At 32.9% G+C, this 21,664-nt stretch overlaps 1 protein-coding gene across 2 annotated transcripts; it reads left to right on the top strand.

Moving 5' to 3' along the window:
- Positions 1 to 5,170: 5,170 nt before the first annotated feature.
- On the top strand, positions 5,171 to 19,567 carry LOC114338781 (uncharacterized). 2 transcript variants are annotated; one of them, XM_050656386.1, is made up of 3 exons: positions 5,171 to 5,414; positions 16,192 to 16,728; positions 19,490 to 19,567. In XM_050656386.1, the coding sequence occupies exons 1-3, from the start codon at positions 5,334 to 5,336 to the stop codon at positions 19,550 to 19,552; spliced, it is 681 nt and encodes a 226-aa protein (XP_050512343.1). In that variant the 5' UTR covers positions 5,171 to 5,333; the 3' UTR covers positions 19,553 to 19,567. The 2 variants fall into 2 exon arrangements, with proteins under 2 accessions (XP_050512343.1, XP_028145193.1); XM_028289392.1 differs by lacking the exon at positions 19,490 to 19,567 and having other exon boundaries at positions 16,192 to 16,866.
- The last annotated feature ends 2,097 nt before the right edge of the window (positions 19,568 to 21,664 follow it).

Here is a 21,664-nt window from a genome sequence, read left to right as displayed (position 1 = left end):
TAGGAACATTCGCCAACGATACTCCAATCCTAGTCTCACACAATGATCCTATTTATGCCTCGCATCTTCTTCAAGCGTATCTAAACAGAATACAAGATTTGTTTTTGGAATGGAAAATTAAAGTCAATGAAGGAAAATCTATTCATGTTACCTTTACAATACGAAGAGGAACTTGTCCTCCTGTAACTTTAAACAATCACCAATTACCATCAGCCAACGAGGTAAAATATCTTGGTATTCATTTGGACAGAAGTCTCACATGGAGAAACATATCTGGACCAAGGGAAAGCAACTGGGTCCCAATTCAGAAATATGTATTGGTTAATGGGCCGTTGATCAAGACTATCTCTGGATAATAAATTGCTGCTCTATAAGGCAATACTTATGCCAATCTGGACATATGGGTTGGTACTATGGGGAATAGCCAGTCACTCCAACATCGAAATCATCCAATGCTTCCAATCAAAAACCCTCAGAACCATCACTAATGCACCTTGGTACATCAACAACCGAATTATTCATCTAGACCTTAAAATGGATATGGTACAAGAAGTCATCACAAAACGTAGCGCTGCATACATTGCCAAGTTGGAGGATCATGAAAACCAGTTTGCACTTAACCTCCTAGACAATTCCCAAGAACAGCGTAGGTTAAAGAGGTTCAAACCACTGGACTTACCATTTAGAGTAAATTTTTAAACCAATTAGTTAGTAGTTATAAAATGTTATTATTTTCTACAAAACTTTATAAAAATTGTACTTTGATTTTATCAGTGGGTAAAATCTTTCTTGCCCCTAGTCAATGTCATTACTTTTGTTTATTGTTGACACAACAGATTGCAAAATACTTTTAAATTAAATAAAAAAATATATAGGTGCTTATATATAATTGTCGCAAATGGGTCTCAATATTCTCCTTAATATCTTTCTTTCAAAAGCATTTTTCTTCTTCTAGTTCCGACTCCACTAATGAAGGTTGGCTACAACCATTGCATATTCGTATATATCTTCTGCGTTTCTGAAAAGCGTCTGTATGTTTAACCTGCTCCAGTCGCGAATGTAGTAAAGTACTAATGAGGTTTATTGTCTGTTCTGTCATGATCCATGTTTCTACGCCATAGTACCTATGGGAAAATCCATATTCTACGTCGTAAAAATTTTGGAGTTTTTAATACCCCCCTTTCGTCTTAAAGCGTCATTTACAGTTACCACCCTCATGCCGACGTCGCAATTGCTACTCATGACCCCCCTTTGGCGATTTCTTTTTAATTTCCCTGTTACTTCTGGATTGTGTAAAGTTAAACTTCAAAGTTTATTCATCCAAATCAGTATGATTATGTAGCTCATTATCCGCGTAATTTTTTCTCTCAATTCACTGCACAACTAATTAGTTTTATTTGGACAAAATACGTTAAAATTATATTTATAGAGACAATAGCGAAAAAAGATATATTAAACGACGTCGGATGTGCACTCATGGCCTCCTCCCTCTGTCGTATACCGTCGTAAAAAGCAAATTCCCCCACCCCTTTTAAAACGACGTAGTTTATGGATGTTTCCTATGTTGTTATTGGTCTTATGATGGTTTTATGTATTTTAAACTTATGTCTTTGAATTAAAACACCTACGATAGAAAGAAGTATGCTTTGTTAGCAAGCATTATCCGTTTACGTATTTCCTTCTCCTCTCTGCCGGGTCAGCTAGTTTAAAAATACAGAAAAATACAGATCGGAAGTCAGCTAACTAATTTTTATCGTACTGAATATATTTTTTACGTAGAATCTTTATCTACAATAAAAAATGGAGGTTTCTTATTTACGATTGCAAAGTTGCCCCCATCCCACCCCAGTAGGTATAGTTGAGAAGTTGTGTTTGGTGCCAGTCGATGGATTTTTGAAAAATACTCAATACTTGTTTTTGTTTTCTCATTTTATAGTATATTTCCCTAGATACTGGACCGATTCTATAATTAGAAGGGTATTCCTAGGGATTTCCTTGGTCATTAGATTATCGTATAGTATAAATCGTATTTTTTTATAGCACTTTCTTCTTTACGTGTTTCTCCCAATTGGAGGTTGAATATCATCATCTCTATCTTTAATTTATCTACCGCTACTCTGAAAAGTCCTATAGAACTGCATTGAACTGTAAAGGACATGGCTACAGAATGGGGAACAAAGAAATCCAAATATTATTATATGCAGACAACGCCGCATTAATCGTCGAGACAGAAGATGATCTTTAAAGATTCAATCCAAACAAACATCTTCAATACAACAGCCAAGAAGTACAATATAATATCAGCAGAACAAACCAAATGTATGACAACATCTAAATACCCACTACGATGTAAAATCGAAATTGATGGAGGAATAATAAAACAGGAAGCAAGGTTTAGATATATGGGAATAGATATTATAACCCAGTTAGGGAGATGTTGAAGAGGAAGTACAACAAAGTTTAAAAGCAAGTAAAGGGGCGGGATATCTTAATGACACAATCTGGAAGAATAAACACCTAAGACAAGACACAAAAGCAAGAATCTCTTAAGCAGCAATTTGACCTATATTGTCATACACGGCGGAGCCAAGACCTGACACATCTAAAATGAGACGACTACTAGAAACAGCAGAGATGAAAATACTCTTACGAATATCAGGGAAAAGTCTGTTGGATAGGGAGAGATGTGAAAACATAAGAAGATCATGCAATGTAGAAGACATAAATGGATAGGTGACAAAACGGAAACAGGAGTGGAACGAACAGATTAGTAAAATGGCAGAGGATACTATAGTACGAATAGCACGAGATAAGTCACCAAATGGACGAAGAAGTATTGGCAGACCAAGAAAAAGATGGTGCGATAAGTTAAACAATGTAGAAGGCTAATATTGAAGAAGAAACAGGCTTTAAAGGCTTCATACAAGATGGAAGAAGAAAAAGAAGAAGAACTGAATTGAAACTTCTTCCTAACGTGCCCTATCAAGTCCCCTTGACGTTGGCGATTAACATGGCGAAACTGTCTCTGTCTCGAGCTATTCTAAATAGTTGTTCTGCTTTCTTTATTCCTGTTCACTCACTGATATTCTTCAACCAAGAGGCCTGCTTTCTACGAATTCCTCTGCGTCCTTCGATTTTACCCATCATAATAAGGTGAAGAATATTATACCGGTCTCCCCTTACTACGTGTCCAAAATAGGCCATCTTTCTATATTTGATGTGATTAAGCAGCTTGCGGGTAGCATTTGCCCTCTTAAGGACTGCCACATTTGTCAGCATAGCCGTGCATGGTATTTTCAGTGTACGTCTGTGCAGCCACATTTCAAAGGCCTCCAAACGATTAACGGTGGATATTTTTAATGTCCATGCTTCGACACCATACAAGTGGACTGACCAAATGTAACATTTAATCATGCGCTTTCGAAGTTGAAGTTGAAAGTTTTCATTACGGAAGAATGACCTCATTTTTAAAAATGTCGTGCGGGCTATCTCGATTCTGGCTATCTCGATTCTACATTTTATCTGTTTATCTGGATCTAGTTGTTCAGTAATATTACAACCAAGATATTTAAAACTGGGTAGTCTTTGAATTATATGATCATCAACATATAACCGTGAATCTTGATTGGCCAAACGCCTAAATACCATGTATTGTGTTTTTGAGCAGTTTATGTGTAGGCCAAACTCTCTTCCCACTGTGTCAATGGCATTTAAAAGGTGTTGTAATCCATTCATATCCTCACTTAAAATAACTGTATCTTCTGCATATCTGATTGTATTTAGCAGAATTCCATTAACTTTCACACCCCATTCCAAATTATGCAGCGCTTCCTTAAATATTCTATCTGAATATAAATTAAATAACAGTGGGGACAGTATACAACCCTGTCTGACACCTCTTTGTATTTTCCATATTTCTGTTGATTTTCCATTTATGCAAGCCGTCGCTGTTTGTCGCCAGTATAATTTTTCTATGATTCATACATCTTGACTATCAACTCCTTCTTTCTTTAATATTTTAATTAATTTGTGATGTTGTACTCGATCAAAGGCCTTCTCATAGTCAATAAATACAGCAAAGACGTACTTCCTTTGATCTCGGCATTTCTGCAATAATACATTTAGTGCAAAGAGTTCCCAGTCCATTTCTGAAGCCAAATTATGTTTCATCCTGGTCTTCATCACATATATCTTTGAATCTACTGTGGATGATACGTAGAAAGATTTTCAAAGTTTGGCTCTCAAGGCTTATCATTCTATAATCGCTACAGTTTTTCGGACGTTGTTCTTTGGCAGGGTTATGAATTCGGACTGTAACCAATCTTGAGCGATATCACCAGTCGAATAAACATCATTGAAAAGTTTGACCAGTATTTCAATGTTTTCTTCATTTATAAGCTTTAACATTTTTGTAGGTATGTTATCAGGACCAACGGCTTTCTTGTTTTTTGCCAATTTTATAGCATGTAGTATTTCTGATTTTAGTATTTCTGGTCCTTCACGTTCATCTAAAGTCTCCAGTTCTTCCGGTCTATCATCATTACTAGTCCCTTAAATTGTTTAACCATGACACTCTACTTCTTTCAATACTCCTTCCGCCTCTTATCTTTCCCCGTATTATCATTCTTAGCATTTCATATCGCTGTCCCCTCATTACGTGTCCCAGATATTTTAGCACCATTTATCAACAAGTAAGATACAGTAAACAACGACGCACAAGCTCTTTTAGGAGTCCGTGTACGGAGAAGAGCAACCACAGACAAACAAGGGTGAAGGCTAAAAATAAAGGAAGCCAAGGCTCAATTGGGGCTGTAGTGCCGTAGAAGAAGAAGAACGTTTGTCAAAAATTCGAAAACTCGCCTCCAATAAAACTTACTTATATGTGCACGTGAAGAAATCCAAATAGGCAACAAAAAAGATGGTTTTTATTTAAGATTTCAAAGATTTGCCCCCACCCTACGGCCAAGATGAATGTTAGGTCATGTTAGCCGACATTATATGGATTTTTGAAAACCATTGAAAACTAGCTTTTTCATTTTTAGATTCATGGAAACACCCGGTATATACAAAATTACTCATATTCTGTTAATTTGTACAAAAATAAATGCGACGAAAAGAAAGGAGAATGTGTTATGAATTTATAATTAATGCGGTGGAATTTTTCGGCCCAACAAAGAGAAGTTTAGGTCCAGTCAACCATTCGTATTTTCCGTCAAGTAAACCGCCGGTTTCCGTGATGTTTTGAAATATTTCTACTATATCAAATACAAGCCATATAAATACAGATATCATTTTGAATTGTCCATTCATTAAAAGAAATTTTCCTAGAGATTATGGCTTCTTTTAAATTCCTGTTGTTCCTAGGCATTGTGGGGTATTGCTGTGCTGCACCTGCGGTGAATTGGGATGAAGTGGTAAGTATTTCATTACATTTATGTTAAACCATTATTATACGCTTTTTCGTTCCTAATCGTCACTCATTTCTATTGTAGCAGTCCTCTTATCTTAAATTTATTTCCGACATTACTTGGAGATGCCCTTTATCCATGTGGTTGCTGATCTTCCTCCTTAGCGTTTTTCTGGGGGGGGGGGGGGTCCATTCTAACATTTTTTTGGGATTCTTCTTTCCTCCATTCGTCTTACGTGTTCGTACCATACTAGCTGTTGTCTTTCCATATAATCTATGATTGTTCTTTCTTTTCCCATTTGTTGTCTAATATCGTCGTTTCTTATTTAGTCTAGGAAATGAAGCTGAAAAAATGGCAAAACCTCGCCATTTTTTCGTCCAGCATCGATTTGTACAAAAATTTGGGATTAGGCTCATTTCACTTTCTAGTTCATTTTCTATATTGAAACGTTGTACGCTTTTGGCTTTTGAAGGGTGAAAACTACCCCTAAAAAAACTACTAAAAAATTATAAAATAACATTTTAAACTTTAATATTGTAAACGTGGTTTTTATTAGTTACATAATGATTGTTTTATGCTTTAAGATATACTATCATAATATTTCAACCCTTACAACCACCGTTGTTGGAGCTATATATAAAATATTACTTATCCTAAAAGAATAATTTCGGCTTGCATCGATTTACATAAAAATTTGGGGTTAGGATCATCTCGCCCTGTACTTCACATTCTATAACATGCTCAAGGGCGTCGATTATTTTTAGGGGTGTACACTACCCCTTATTTTCAAAAATTATATAAAAACATTGTAAACTTTAATATGGGTAAAATTTGGTTTTGATTGGCTAAAAATAATGATTGTTTTATGCTTTAGGATATAATATTTCAACGCTTAAAAACCACTCTTAAGAACATTACAATTTTTATAAGTAGATAATTTAATAGATCTGTACAGAAAAAAAGGAGAATTAAAAAATTAAAAAACATTTATTTACACAAAAATACGAATTTACAAATATGTAGAAGTACAAATACAAATAGCTTTTAAGTCATCTTCCAGTATACGAACCAGTTCTGTGGTATTATACATGCATTGAAAATGTTCCATAAGCAGACTATTCGAATATTTCGAAAAAAATTCGTTTTATAAATATAGTTCCTTCATTTTTGGCGATAAAAAGTTTTTTCAAACAAGATTTTGTAGAATTTTTGAAGGGCTATAAGACTTTGTAAATTAAATTCCGTTAGATCCCTTAGTTTCTATTTGGGGTGGGTTTAAAGGACTCGAATAAGGGGTTGTTTGCTCGTAAATAGAGGTTTTAAACAGCTATATCTCGCTTACTGTTTACTGCAATGAAAATGTATGCACACTATAATTTCAGTTATTGAAAACGCTACAATTTCGTAGTACCTAAATATATCATTTTTTTCGTATCTCCAGTATTTTCGGAGATATTTTGAAGTAAAAGGTGAAAAATACGAAATTGCAAAAAATCTTTTTTCTTTTAAACTCCAATTTTTCTAAAATTAGACCTTTTAGATAGGTCAAACTTCTTGGGTGTATTGACAATATAAATATACAAGTAATTACAGAAAGGCGAAGACCACCTTTTAATTAGGAGGGTAGTTAGGGGGTTATTTTCACTGATTTTTTCGTAGAGAATAGCAGGTACCGACCTTTTCTTGATCATTAGTCGCTCTATTTTCATGTTAGAAATTTTTTGTTATTATTCTGTGAAAGGTTTAATTATATACTTGAAAAAATATGATTTAAGTTTTCCTCGAAAAATGCAAAGTTTTTCCCGTTATTTGGCTTTGAATATTTAAAATTATGCATTTGACGAGGAAAGCTAACTTTTAACATGCGTATCTCGGTTTGTATTGGTATTAAAGATATTATAGAAAAAGAATTTAGTTTGTGTTACTAAAAGATACAATTTTGTTATCTACAGTTTTTTTTTGATTAAATGCATATTTTTCGAGGTATTCTCAAAAAACCCTCTAAAAAAGTCGATTTTTTCAACGAAATACTATTACTTTCAAGCGCCAATAACTCGAAAAATATTAGTTTTACGAAGAAAATGTAAAAAACATTTTTTTCTTAGAATTACTTTTGTCATCGATTTACATGGTTAAAATGTAATAAAAATTCCCACCCTCGAGATGGGGTGGCAACCACCCCCCAAGGTTTTAGCGTACAGCGGCATGATATAGAAAATGATCCTTGGACTATTCCCTACCTTCTTTGAAAATTTCAAGTAAATCCATGCTGGAAGAACAAATTTCGAGCCAAAATGCTTCATTTCCTCGACTAATTGTGTTCTAGTCTTATTCTTGTCGACCTCCCTAAAAATCAATCTCAATGGTTAGTAATTTAGCTAGTTGTAAGTACTTCTTGGTTAATTGCCAGACTTCAGCTCCTTAGGTGTTGTAAATTCGCTTTTTATTTTATGTACTTTTATTTTTTTGCCACAGTACCGAATGTGGGCTCCTATCACCTGTCCTCGTTTTACTATTTTTTCTTTAATATCTTCTTTGTTTCGTCCTGTGCTCGTTAGTTTTATTCCCAGATATGCATATTTATTCCAGCTTTCAATTGTCTCCTGTTCCAGAATCATAGTACGTCTTTCACGGTTTTTGCTGTAAATTTTAAAGAACCGCTTGGATTGACATGAAACTTGGCATACGCATAGCTAACATATCAAAGAAAAAAAGTGATACGGTGCCGATGTGTGCTTTTGCGCTGGGGGTGACTTTCACCCCATCTCGGGGGTGAAAAAATATATGCCCAAGATGTCTCGAAATGGAAAAACTGACTAATTTTAAGCAACTTTTTTTCTATAGAGTTTTTTCACCAAATCAATACTTTTCGAGTTATTTGCAAGTGAATATGTTCATTTTTCAACAAAATAACTACGTTTTTAGACGGTTGTTGGCAAATAATTCAAAACGTAAGCATTTTGTCGAAAAAAATATTCTTAGCAAAACTATAGCCTATAAAAAAGTGAAACAACGGTGTATATATTAGGTATCTATACCTAGTAAGAGCAGAGTTATAGCTAATGAAAAATAGGTTCACATTCGAAAATTTCCAAATAGAATAATTCAATGTGAAATATCCAAATAATGAAGCATTTTTGGGTAGAACACATTAAAACTTTTTTAAAGTGCTTAAAAAAAGCTTTATTTCTGTTTTATAAAAAAAAATTCTAGCATCAAATATAAGCCAGTTACGCTCAACATAAAGTAGGTCCCTTTTGTAAACTTCCGGTTATACCGGAAGTTGCTTATAACTTCCGGTTATACCGGAAGTTGCTTGTAACTTCGTTTTTTTTAATAGGACACCCTGTATATTTTTACATGCTTGGATTCTCTTCGATGTCTTCTTTCTTAAAATATGAGGTTTTGTAATATTATACAGGGTATTTTAAAAGATAATTACGTTTTTTTATTAATTTCGTAGCAAAATTAACACCCTGTAGAATTGTAGTAGTTTGACATCTAAAACTCTACTTACGTTCAAATGATTTTTAATATACTCTACTATTGTTAAGAATCATTAGTATGGCTAAATTTTTAATTTTAGTATACAGGGTTGGTCGAAACTCGGAATGAGTATTTTCTGAGTTTTCTTAAATGGAACACCCTGTATTTTAGTACTGTAATGAAATAATATTTTGTGGTACTTTTTTATTTCTTAAGCATTCCCTATACCTAACTGCTTTAATTTGTGCTTAATTCTTAATCGCACCAACAATCTTAACTAAGTAGGTATTTCGATAGCTAAACCATTATTGGTAATTTTAAGGACCAGTCTGGATTAATATGTATTTATTTCTGAAAAATTATTTGGGATTGAGTATTTTCACGGCCAACCTAATAAAATTTTACGTATTTTTTGTTGCAATTAATGTTTAGCTTGAATCACCAATAGCTCACAAATTAAAGCAGATAGGTATAGGGAATGCTTAAGAAATAAAAAAGTGCTATAAAATGTTATTTCACTACAATACAAAAATACAGGGTGTTCCATTTAAGAAAACTCATAAAATACTCATTCCGAGTTTCGACCAACCCTGTATACTAAAATAAAAAATTTAGCTATACTAATGATTCTTAACAATAGCAGAGTATATTAAAAATCATTTGAACGTAAGTAGAGTTTTAGATGTCAAACTACTACAATTCTACAGGGTGTGAATATTGCTACGAAATTAATAAAAAAACGTAATTATCTTTTAAAATACCCTGTATAATATTACAAAACCTGATATTTTAAGAAAGAAGACATCGAAGAGAATCCAAAAATGTAAAAATATACAGGGTGTCCCATTAAAAAAAAACGAAGTTATAAGCAACTTCCGGTATAACCCGAAGTTGCAAAGAGCTGAAAATATTTTCATTTAATAGATCATCCTTCAAAACCCCCTTATTCCAATTTTCATAATTCTGTTGCCTTTAGTTCTCGAGATATTTCTAATAGGCCAGTTATCTGCCTCACCCTATATATACACCATGATTTTCACTTTTTTACGTGCTATATTTTTGGTAAGAATTTTTTTTCGACCAAATACTTACTTTTTGAGTTTATTTGTGAAAACCGTCTGAAAACGTGGTTATTTTGTAGAAAAATTAACATATTCACTCGCAAATAACTGGAAAGTATTAACTTGGTGAAAAAACTTTATAGAACAAAAGTTGCTTAGAATTAATCATTTTATCCATTTCCGGACTCATTTCGAACATATATTTTTCACCCACAAAAGGGGGTGAAACGCACCCCTAGGGCAAAATCGCACATCGGCACAATATCACTTTTTTTCTATGACTTGTTAACTACGTGTATGCCAAATTTCATGTCAATCCAAGTGGTTCTTTAAAATTTAGAGGTTTTGCAATATTTTATCTTAAAAGAACGTACTATCAGGTTCTCCGTTTCTTCCCTTCTTACGCATAGAAAGTGGTAAGTTATTTGAGTAAAATCGGTCTTCTTCTCTGTTACGAATGTTGTCTTATGTTGCGAATGTTTAAGTCTTAATTTTTCACCTAACATATTTGTATAGTAGGTCCATCCATCCATCCAATTGCACTACAGCCCAAACCGAGCCTTGGCCTCCTTCAACAAGCTTCTCCAATCATTTTGATTTACCGCTGTTCTTTTCCATGAACGCGTTCCCAGGAAGTTCCTGGCATCCTCATCGACTTTGTCTTCTCATCTCTTTTTAGGTCTTCCAACAGGTCTTTTTCCCTGCATTCTTGCATTTAGCAATTTTCTGGGGATTCTGTTCTCATGCATGCGGACCACGTGCCCTGCCCACCGTAATCTCTGCCGTTTAGTGTATTGTGCTAGAGTTGGTTCGCTATGTTGCTCGTAAATTTCTGTATTATACAATTGTTTATATTTGTATAGTAGGTACATTGCATACATTATTTTTCACTATAAAATAAAGCATTTTTATACTCTTCTTGTGTCATTCTTAAAATTTACGTAGAATTTCCTTATTATTTTTTATTAATTTTATTTATAATCATATCCCTTCTACCATACAATGGTGTAGGGTTAAAATTTCCCCGTTTAATGTATCTGTATTCAAATTTCTAATTTAAAAGTAGAATTTGCTACTTCTTATATTTGGATTGCTTACGTCTTTCCAGATACCTCTTGAGGAAAGTGATATACCTGATCATAGTTTTTAGTTTTACTACTTTTTTGAGTTTTATGTTTCTTTTGATTCTATTTATTAAAACAAACAATTTAGATCAAAAGCAAAGACGCTTTTATTCTTCGATCAACGGATTTTGTCTACTTATTTTATAAAAGCATTCGTTTCTTTTGATTTATGCATATGCATAGGAAAATATGTTATTTTATACAAACACATTTACAAGAAGTTTTTTTTGTCTCACCCCTGATAGTAAATTTTTATATCATTTTGTCTCCTTTTTTTTTCTATATGTCTCACCCCTGATAATACCTTATAAAATTTTGTCTCCTTTTTTTTCTACAGTGAGGACGTTTGAGTTGGAATAACTTCGTTTTCTCGAGAATGGGCGACTCTAAAAATAAATCCCGAAAAAGGTCGATTTCTATTTTTAAATTATGATTTTTTGGCACATATATCATACTAGTGACGTCATCCATCTGGGCGTGATGACGTAATCAATGATTTTTTAAATGAGAATAGGGGTCGTGTGATAGCTTATTCGAAAGGATATTCAATTGTCTATTCACTAATATAAACATTAGCATAATTATTTATACAGGGCGCCCAAAAAATTTTTAAATTACATTAATTGAGACAAAAAGAAGAATGTATGTAATTTGTTTAATGCAAAACACATTTTACTGCTGTCAGAAAACGGAGAAAAATGTTAATTTGAAAAATAAACATTGCTTTTCTCTTAAATTAAATGTTCAAACTGCTAAGAGGCAGGTGGGTGGCAGTTTTAATATTGAATTTAAACGAAAAACAATATTTGTTTATGAAATAGACATTTTTTCCTGTTTTCGGACATAAGTAAAATGTATTTTGAATTAAATAAATTATTTACATTCTTCTTTTTGTCTCAATTAATTAAATCCAAAAAAAATTTTTTGGGCACACTCTATAAATAATTAAGTTATTGTTTATATTCGTGGATAGAGCATTGAATAACCTTTCGAATGAGCTATCACACGACCACTGTTCTCATTAATTTAAAGAAATCATCGATTACGTCATCACACTCAGATGGATGACGTGACTAGTATGATATATATGCCAAAAAATCATAATTTAAAAATAAAAATCGACCTGTTTTGGGATTTCTCTCTAAATTCGCCCATTCTCGAGAAAATGAATTTATTTTAACTCAAACGTCCTCACTGTATATTATTTCTTTTATTTTCTTATAAGGAAGACATCCTATTTCCATTTTTTATATATTTTAGGTGTTTTGTTTTCCTAGACGAGTTAGTTTTCTTTATAAATAATTAACACTATTTGTTTTTTATAAGAAATTATTTTTATATAAATAATTTGTTATAAAAACTGTACTTTTTTATTAATACATCTTTTTTTGATATTTAATAATCTGAAAAAAAAACTTAAACCTTACCTCCTCAATATTGTATTATCCCATTATTAGATTTTGCAGCCTTATTTATTCGTTTTTACTTGCATGCATATTATATTTTATTTTGCCCTGATTGATTTAAGATCACTATTTTATGCAGCTGGTTCTATTTAATTGAATGCATTTACCACTAATTTCTTTGACCTTGCAATTATTTTAATATCATCTGCAAACGCCAATTTGCACAATTTTATAATTATTATTATTCCTTAGTATAAATATTATTGCATTTTTTCGAGCATGATGTTAAAAATATACATGTCAGGACATCTCCCTGACGTAGTCTCTTTTTCACATTGTATTGTTTCCGTTAAGAGCGTAGTCGCAAAATTTTTTTCAATGATTTTTAAACGCATTCATTTTTTTAGTGCTGAAAAAAATAGTTAAAATATTTTTTCGAAAAATTTAAACGCATATTGAAAGATTACATTATTATCGAGGGCTGAAAATCCCTTAAAATAAACGAATGTTCTTTTGAATAAGATATTGGAAATTAAAAATTACATTCAATTTTCTCTTTTATTTTCACCCCTGTAACTTATTCTAATAAACATTATAGAGGTTTTTAGGGACTTTCGGCCCTCAGTATTAATGTAAACTTTCATTCAGTATTTAAATTTTTCAAAAATACTAATCAGGTTTCTCAGGATTCGAAACGTACACACTTGAATCATTTTGTACCTGGATCTCCCATTGTTTGTCCTTTATCTTTCCTCTTTGTTTTCTGCATGGCGTAGCTATTTGATGTTCTGTCATCTCCTTTTATATTTCCTGATCTGTCTTATTAAGAATTTTTATGTTCCAAATAGTCACACCATTATATTTTTTCTTCTCCACCTTTTTTCCAGATATTTTTTCCCTATTTAATCCTGACTATCATCGTTGGTTTTCGTACGTATCCATTTTAGGTAGGATTTCTTTTCTTTACTTTTTACTTCCCCCATCCACCATATATTTTTAACCCCCTTTTTCCGTTACATCTTTTTTCTACGTCTTCGTTTGGTTGTCACCATCTGCTAGTCGTTTTTGATATAATCTTCTTAAGCTCTTTTCATTGAGCTTTTCTATTTTATAATTAAGGGAGTATGCGCAAAATCTTGGTGTAACGTTATTTAAATGCATTCATTTTTTTCGAATCCTGAGAAAACTAATAAATATTTTTGAAAAATTTAAACGCAGAATTTATGATTATGATTACATTATTGCCGAGGGCCAAAAGTACCTGAAAACTTCTATTTTATTTATTTTAATAAGTTACAGGGAAGAAAAAAAAAGAGGAAATTTAGTGTGATTTTAATTTCAAATATTTCATTCAAAAGAACTCTTTGTTAATTCTAAGGAACTTTTAGACCTCAGTAATAAAGTAGTCCTTCATTATGCGTTTAAATTTTTTAAAAAACTTTCCAGGTTTTCCTGGAAAAAAGTTTCCCAACATTCGAAAAAAATTAATGCATTTACATAGCATTGGATCAGGTTTCTGCGCCTACCCACTTAACCTTTTCAATAATTTCCATTATTATTTTTTTTATTGGATCTATTATTTCTACATGACCACCCACCCTATACGCGGCCATCTCTTCACGGAAAACGACTTTTCAAGTCTTTTCTTCATAGAAACATACAGGGCCATTATCACTACATTCTAAAATATAATGTAAATTAAAAAGGGTACCCGTAAAAGAGTGGTATATCAAAGTCACATTTTTTCTTAGGGAACACCCTATGTTTGACATTTTTTAATTGTTTTTTTTTTAATAAGCTATACTTTTATAAAGGTTTCCTATATTTATACAGGGTGTCCAGAAACTCTACCGGCAAACGAAGACAGGAGATTCCTCAGATAATTTTATGACAATTTAACCAATTCACCTAGTCCGAAAATGCTTCCTAAGGGAGCTAGAGCTCTTTGAAGATGGCGCCATGTAATTAGTTTTTCTTAAATACCTCCAGAACGCTTCTATTTAGAAAAACGAAAATTGGTATACATATTTACTTTCCTGAAATGAATCGATTCCATCCATTGCGAATTTCTAGTACCGGTCATAGGCGTACGTTTTGGGTAGGGCAACGGTTATTTTATCGCATAACTTTTTTCTCTTCAACTTTTAAGCATTTCTGATACTGGATTATTAAATTGTGAGGTATTCTAGTACTAAACGGTACTCTTACTTTAAGTCGATAGGATACACCGTTTTCTAGAAAAATCGATTTGAAAGTTTTTAGTTTTGGGAATTTGAAAAAAAAAAGTTAAAAAATTAAAAAGAAACCGATGTATTTTACCAACTTAAAGCAAGAGTAACTTTTAGTACTCGAATATCTCATAATTGAATAATCTAGTGTCAAAAATACTTAAAAATTAAAGACAATAAAGGTATGCTATAAAATAACTGTTGACCTACCCAAAACGGACGCCTATGACCGGTACTAGAAATTCGCCATTAATTAAATCGATTAATCTCTGGAATATAAATAAATGTACCAGTTTTCATCTTTCTAAATAGTTTTTTTTGTATCTTTTTTTTTTAATTCAAGAAACGAAAAATTTTCAAATCGATTTTTCTAGCAAACGGTGTATCCTATCGACTTAAACTAAGAGTACCTTTTAGTACTAGAATAACTCATAATTAAATAATTCAGAGTCAAAAATGCTTAAAAATTAAAGACAAAAAAGTTAGGCGATAAAATAACTGTTGCCCTACCCAAAACGGACTCCTATGAGTTGTACTAGAAATTCGCAATGGATGGAATCGATTCATTTCTGGAAAGTAAATATGTATACCAATTTTCGTTTTTCTAAATAGAAGCGTTCTGGAGGTATTTAAGAAAAACTAATTACATGACGCCATCTTCAAAGAGCTCTAGCTCCCTTAGGAAGCATTTTCGGACTAGGTGAATTGGGTTAAATTATCTTAAAATTATCTGAGGAATCTCCTGTCTTCGTTTGTCGGTAGAGTTTCTGGACACCCTGTATATGGGTATTTTGATTTGTTTCGATTTTTCTAAAAATGTAAGGTTTTACAAAATAATAAATATCTGCGAATCTATGAATAGGTTACCCATTATTTTCTACCTTAATAAAAGACTATTTTTGTCGTATTTTAACAGGGTGGTTATAATATAAGATTGTTCTCTTAGCACATAGTTAAGCTGCAAATAACGTACTTATTTTAAATAAAAAATTTGATTATTATTTTATCCTGAAACAAATTGACTTAGCTTACTGAATGTGCTAATATAATAAACTAATATTTTAACTACCCTGTAAAAAATCTTTATAATGAATATCTGCTTAAATAGAGAAATACTGTTTTATGATGGCTCAACAACAAATTTTCCCTAAATATTAGATGTGTAGATATCTGTTTTTTTAAACCTTACATTTTTATAAATATCAAATAAATCAAAACCTGGTCACCTAGGTTCTATATTGATGTTTAGGGAACCTCCATAAAAGTATAGATAATGTTTTGAGGACAATTAAAAATGTTATCAAATATAAGGTGTTCTATAAGAAAAAATATAACTTTAAAATACCACTATTTTTTGGAACACCCTGTATATTTCACAGTATATTTAAGTGGTAATATTAAGTATTAAGTCGTTTTCCTATATTTTAATATTGTGTCAAAATTTTAATCATAACTAAAAACGTGAAATATTGTTTCAGAGTAGAAAAATCAATGAAATAGGGAACAAGGTTCAAACTGCGGCAAGAGGTGCATGTGGATTTATTAACTCAATACCCGGAGGCCAACCCTCTCCATTTAACCCCCAAGGGTTTAATACAGGATTTAGAGGATTTCAACCATCTTACTTTCCACAGTCCCCAGGATTTGCAGCAGGTAGAGGTTTTCCACAATTTCCTGCAGGTAGAGGCTTCCCACAATCACCAGGATTTCCATCCTACTATCCTCCATCATATTACCCGAATCGGTTTCCTGGTCGAGCTCCAAACTCTCCTCCAGCTTCTCCTCAAACTCCAAACTCCGTTCCTCCTTCAAGCTCGGGTGGAATTAGACCAAATGGAATGCCACCAGTACCACAAATACCAGCTACCTTACCTCCATCTCTTCTTCCCTCAACAGTGGCTCCTCCAGACACTCAAACATCTTTTGAACAAAATGACTTAAACGTCGGTAATGTCGGTAATGAAGTTCCAGCATTTATACCTCCTTCTACTGATGATAATGATGTTACAGGGAACCTTATCACTAGCAGACGCTTAAGAAATGCCTTTAGTAATAAATATGTTAACTGGAGAAAATAAATTTTGTTTAATTTTATTGTATGGTTCTATGTAATAGTTATGTTCGTTTTGGAACAAATAAAAGGTATTAAAATATTTTTGATTTTGACTCTATAATATAGACCTCGGATACCTTTAGTTTTTATTTATAGACAACACACCTAAGTCATTTTTATAAGACATAATCATAAAATTAACTAACTACAAAATGATTTTAAAAAAAACTAAAAATATAGAACATTCTTAACTACTCTGAATTATCTGTTGAACAATATTTCTCCGTTCGCTTCTATTTTGTTCTTTTCTTTATCAATCTCTCACCTTATCGTGTTTAAGGTCTTTTTTTTTCCTGGAAGCCGTCTGTTGTGAACCGGTTGTACTGCAGCCACTTGGCTTATTGTACATCGTCCATTGTTTATGAAACCCATTCCAGAATTCTGGAACCCTGTACCAGCTTGTACAGGTCTAGTGGGTGGGTGCCATATAAATTTGGAGTCATTTCGATGTCTCCGAAAAGTGTTTGCCGCCTCCGATCCAATGCCTCACAGTCATGCAAAATATGGTTGACTATTTCAGGTTCTCTGTTACAGAGTCTGCAGATCAAGTCTCCATGAAACAGCCCCATTGTATGCAGGTGACCCTTATGACTCTGAGCTGATTCCTGCTTGTTTTCAGCAGTAACTCAGCTCTACTAGCACATATCCGTCCGATATACATCTTGCCATGTGTTTGACCGGGTACACTCTCCCAGTGTGAGTTGTGTTGGCTTCGGATCCAGGCTTTTTTTCGTTCGCGGACGGTGTTTTTGGCACTCCCACGGCTGGCTCTGGACCCAGGTATTTTGTAGCTGATGCTCTCTTGGCAAGTGCATCAGCTCTTTCATTGCCGTATATGCCCCGATGACCTGGAACCCATACCTATATAACACTGTTATGTTGTGCCAGTCTATCAAGTTCTTGTCGACATTCCAACACCAGCCTAGAGTTCACCTTAGGGCTTAAAAGAGCCCCAATGGCTGCTTGGCTATCTGTGCATATGTTAACCCGCTGCAGTTCGAATGCCCTCAGGTTGTTTTCTCTTGCACAATGCAAGATTGCAAAAATCTCTGCCTGAAATACAGAGGTACATTCTCCAAGTGGAATAGAAATGTTGAAATTTCCACCACTATAGAATATTCCTGCGCCCGAACCGTCTGCAGTTTTAGACCCGTCCGTATACCAGGTGCAACCCTGTTTAAGGTCTTCCTCCGCTTTATTTATTAACACTATACGTCTGGCCTAGCATACCTACCTACCTAGAAAGCCCGAAGGGATCATTTTGGCCCCAAGTTCTTAAATTAATAAAAACTCAGTTTAAAGAAATTAAATCAACTCTAGTAGGCGATAGAATCTGCTTTTAGTTTTTAGTTTCATTGTAGTTATATAGGTATTGTATTTAGATACAGTGTACAAATCTGTAAGTTAAAAAAGGAATAAAGTTTTGTTCGCTACTTTTTTACTTTTCTACTTCATCTAAAAGCTTACTGCAATATACTTACTTGGTTGACAAAATCATTCACTGATTCATGGGTTTAATAAGCGATGTATTTTTTGGAAAAACATAGAACTAAAGGTGCCATTTTCTGAATTTAGAATACTTTCACGGGGATTAGCAGGAGCTTTGTCTAAAATCAATAAATATTTCACCTTTTTAGGCGGTAGTAGGTACCAGTTCCTTTTATTATAAACATAGTATATATATTATTCCTGCTAAGAGTTTGTATAAAGTATCTAGTAAGGCTACACCTCTATTATACCACACTTTAGTTCGTCTTGACTTTTATACAAAGGGTCTCTTATCAATCCGTCGGCATTATCTCCTTTTCCCATACTTGCACTATTAGTGTTGATAATAGTTGATCTCCACCAAACTTGATCATTTCTATGCATATAATTTTTCCCATTACTTCTGTTATTTGTCATTTCTTGTATTGCTGTCAGTGTCAGCACCTCCTCCTCTGCAGGCTGCCTTTCAACTATCTCATCTTCTCCAACCACCCTGCTGCCTACTGATTCGTGCTCCACTTTACTATTTAATAATAATTCTTTGAAATGTTTTTTCTACTCAGTCATTATTTCTACTGGATTGATAATTAAATTTCCGTCTTTGCCTTTTATATAACTACATTGTCTTTGTTAACCTTTTTCCATCTATTTAACTTCTTGATAGGACGACTTTACCTCTATGTTTTTAAACTTCTCTTCTATCTCCTTTAATTTCAACTCATTAATTATGGTATCTATTTTTCTTTCTACACAGAACTTTCAGTTTTACTAGAATTATTCTATATTCTTGTTTTTACACCATCTATTATCTGTTAATATTTATTGTCTGATCTTCTTCTTTTCCTTTGGTATCGCCTGTAGGATTTCCATCCTACTATCCTCCATTATTTTACCCAAATTGATTTCCTGGTCAACCTTCAAATTCCTCTCCCGCTTTTCCCCAAGCTACAACCAACTTCATTCCTCTTTCAAGCTCGGGTGGAATTAAACCAAACGAAAGGCTACCAGTACCATAAATCGCAGCTACCTTTCCTACATTTCTTCTTCCCTCAACAGTGGCTCCTAAAGACACTCCAACATCTTTTGAACAAAATGACTTAAACGTCGGTAATATCGGTAATGAAGTTCCAGCATTTATACCTCCTTCTACTGATGATAATGATGTTACAGGGAACCTTATCACTAGCAGACGCTTAAGAAATGCCTTCAGTAATAAATATGTTAACCGGAGAAAATAAATTTTGTTTAATCATGTTGTATGGTTCTATGTAATAGTTATGTTCGTTTTGGAAGAAATAAAAGATATTAAAATATTTTTGATTTTGACTCTATAATATAGACCTCGGATACCTTTAGTTTTTATTTATACACATAACACACCTAAGGCATTTTTATAAAACATAATCATAAAATTAACTAATTACAAAATTATTTTAAACAAAACTAAAAATATAGAAAATTCTTAACTACTCTGAATTATCTGTTGAACAATATTTCTCCATTCGCTTCTACATATTTTGTTCTTTTCTTTTCCAATCTCTCACCTTATCGTGTTTAAGGTCTTCCACCGCTTTATTTATTAACACTATAGAAATTCTGGCCTAGCATACCTACCTAGAAAGCCCGAAGGGATCATTTTGTCCCCAAGTTCTTAAATTAATAAAAACTCAGTTTAAAGAAATTAAATCAAATCTAGTAGACGATAGAATCTGATTTTAGTTTTTAGTTTCATTGTTTAACACATTCGCTGCCTATCAAAACATTCGGAACACCATACAGATTGCAGTTTTTGACATTTGCCACATACTACCTTGTTACAGCCGTAACATTGATTGGAAGTATGATTTCCTTTACAACATATTTTCAACTGATTTTTTTTTTCCTTTTTGGGATAGTAACAGTGCTTGTTGTTGGTAGAACTGGTGTTGCTAGGCGTAGTACCAGATTTCGGGAGGCAAGGTGTGGAGCCCATAATTCTTCACACAGCCGAAGAATAAACTTACCAAGACTGAGTCTACTTTCAGTTACTTCTTTATAAATAATCCATGCATTTATTGCTCCCAAGTCAAGAGTATTATAAAACACGTACCTAGGCCATGGTCTTGTAGTAACTTTTGTAGTCGACGCGTCATTTGGTCCTCTACACCAACAATTGTATCTTTTTGTTCACTTCTATTCACCAACAATTGTATGTTTATTGCGTAGATGATTAGTACCAGCATAAGGGTAGCCATTTACAATAAAAATACATAAATATAATTTTACCCAACCGACAGGAATTTGAAAGAAAAACTCGTCGAATTTCCCAGAAAAAGGTTATAACTTACACAAGGCCAATTTGGCCCCTTTATAGGCAATTGATTATGTACTATAGAAAGGAACTACAACGTTAACGGGGTTTTATTATTTCATATGGTCAACGAATCTCTCTATATGAAAAAACCGCGGAGTGCTACTATTTAAAGGGGTGCGTTTTTGAGAAATGGGTGAATTAGTCCCTGGGCACAGGTTACATTAGGGTGAGTTCTATGCACTTTTGGTACAAACACGTCTACATAAAAATTGTTCCTGGTTAAATTTCCTATCTCAATATAACTTTTTAAAGTCAAAGATACTTTTTTTTACAAAAATATATTCAAAAGAAAAAGCACAAAGAAACCCAAAAGAAAGAAATTCTGTTTTTTGTCCCATAACTTTTGTCCACGGGGATATAGGTATAGACATTGCTTCACAGAAAAAAAACTTACATATTTTATCTTTAAAATGATGTTCGGTAGAGGTCACTAGGATTTACAATTTTCGAAATATGATTTTTCAAATTTCGCCGCTCACAGCAATTTTGGGCAATTTTCCTTGTTATTTTGCAAATATTGTTCTGTAACTTTTTTCTACGTAACTTTAGGTATATGCAATGGTACATATAAGAAGAATAGAAATCAATGACCTTTAAAACGGTCTACTGTATAATGTTTTACGACTTCATTTAAAGAGGTTATCTTTTCCAAGACTTTTAACGAGTTTTTATAGTTTTTACGATTATTTTTTAAATTTCCCATTATAACTTTTTTTTCTCTATGGTATATATTATATTATAATAAAAAAGAAATCTTATTCTGTTTACTTTAAAATGCTGTATTATAAAAAATACTAGGGTTATTTTTGAATAAGATATGCTTTTTAAAATTGTAATAAGTACTTGCAACGATTTTTGATTTTAGGATTATTTTTTAAATTCCTCATTATAACTGTTTTATGTGATTGTGTGTTATGATTGAATCTTATTTTTTATAGGTAATACTTTGGATCCACTTGACTCGGCCGGGAAAACTTGAAAATATGGATTAATTCCA

This window comes from Diabrotica virgifera, chromosome 7, assembly GCF_917563875.1.
Source record: "Diabrotica virgifera virgifera chromosome 7, PGI_DIABVI_V3a".
In the NCBI taxonomy this organism is placed as follows: Eukaryota; Metazoa; Arthropoda; class Insecta; order Coleoptera; family Chrysomelidae; genus Diabrotica; species Diabrotica virgifera.
The sequence above is the reverse complement of the archived record's forward strand: the minus strand, read 5'-3'. Positions and strand labels throughout refer to the sequence as shown.

Bases quoted from the DNA above. Each gene is read 5' to 3' on its own strand.
- LOC114338781 (XM_050656386.1), top strand. From the start codon at position 5,334: ATGGCTTCTTTTAAATTCCTGTTGTTCCTAGGCATTGTGGGGTATTGC. The intron at 5,415-16,191 runs GTAAGTATTTCA...ATATTGTTTCAG, and splicing joins CGGTGAATTGGGATGAAGTG to AGTAGAAAAATCAATGAAAT. The intron at 16,729-19,489 runs CTTATCACTAGC...GTTACAGGGAAC, and splicing joins ATAATGATGTTACAGGGAAC to CTTATCACTAGCAGACGCTT.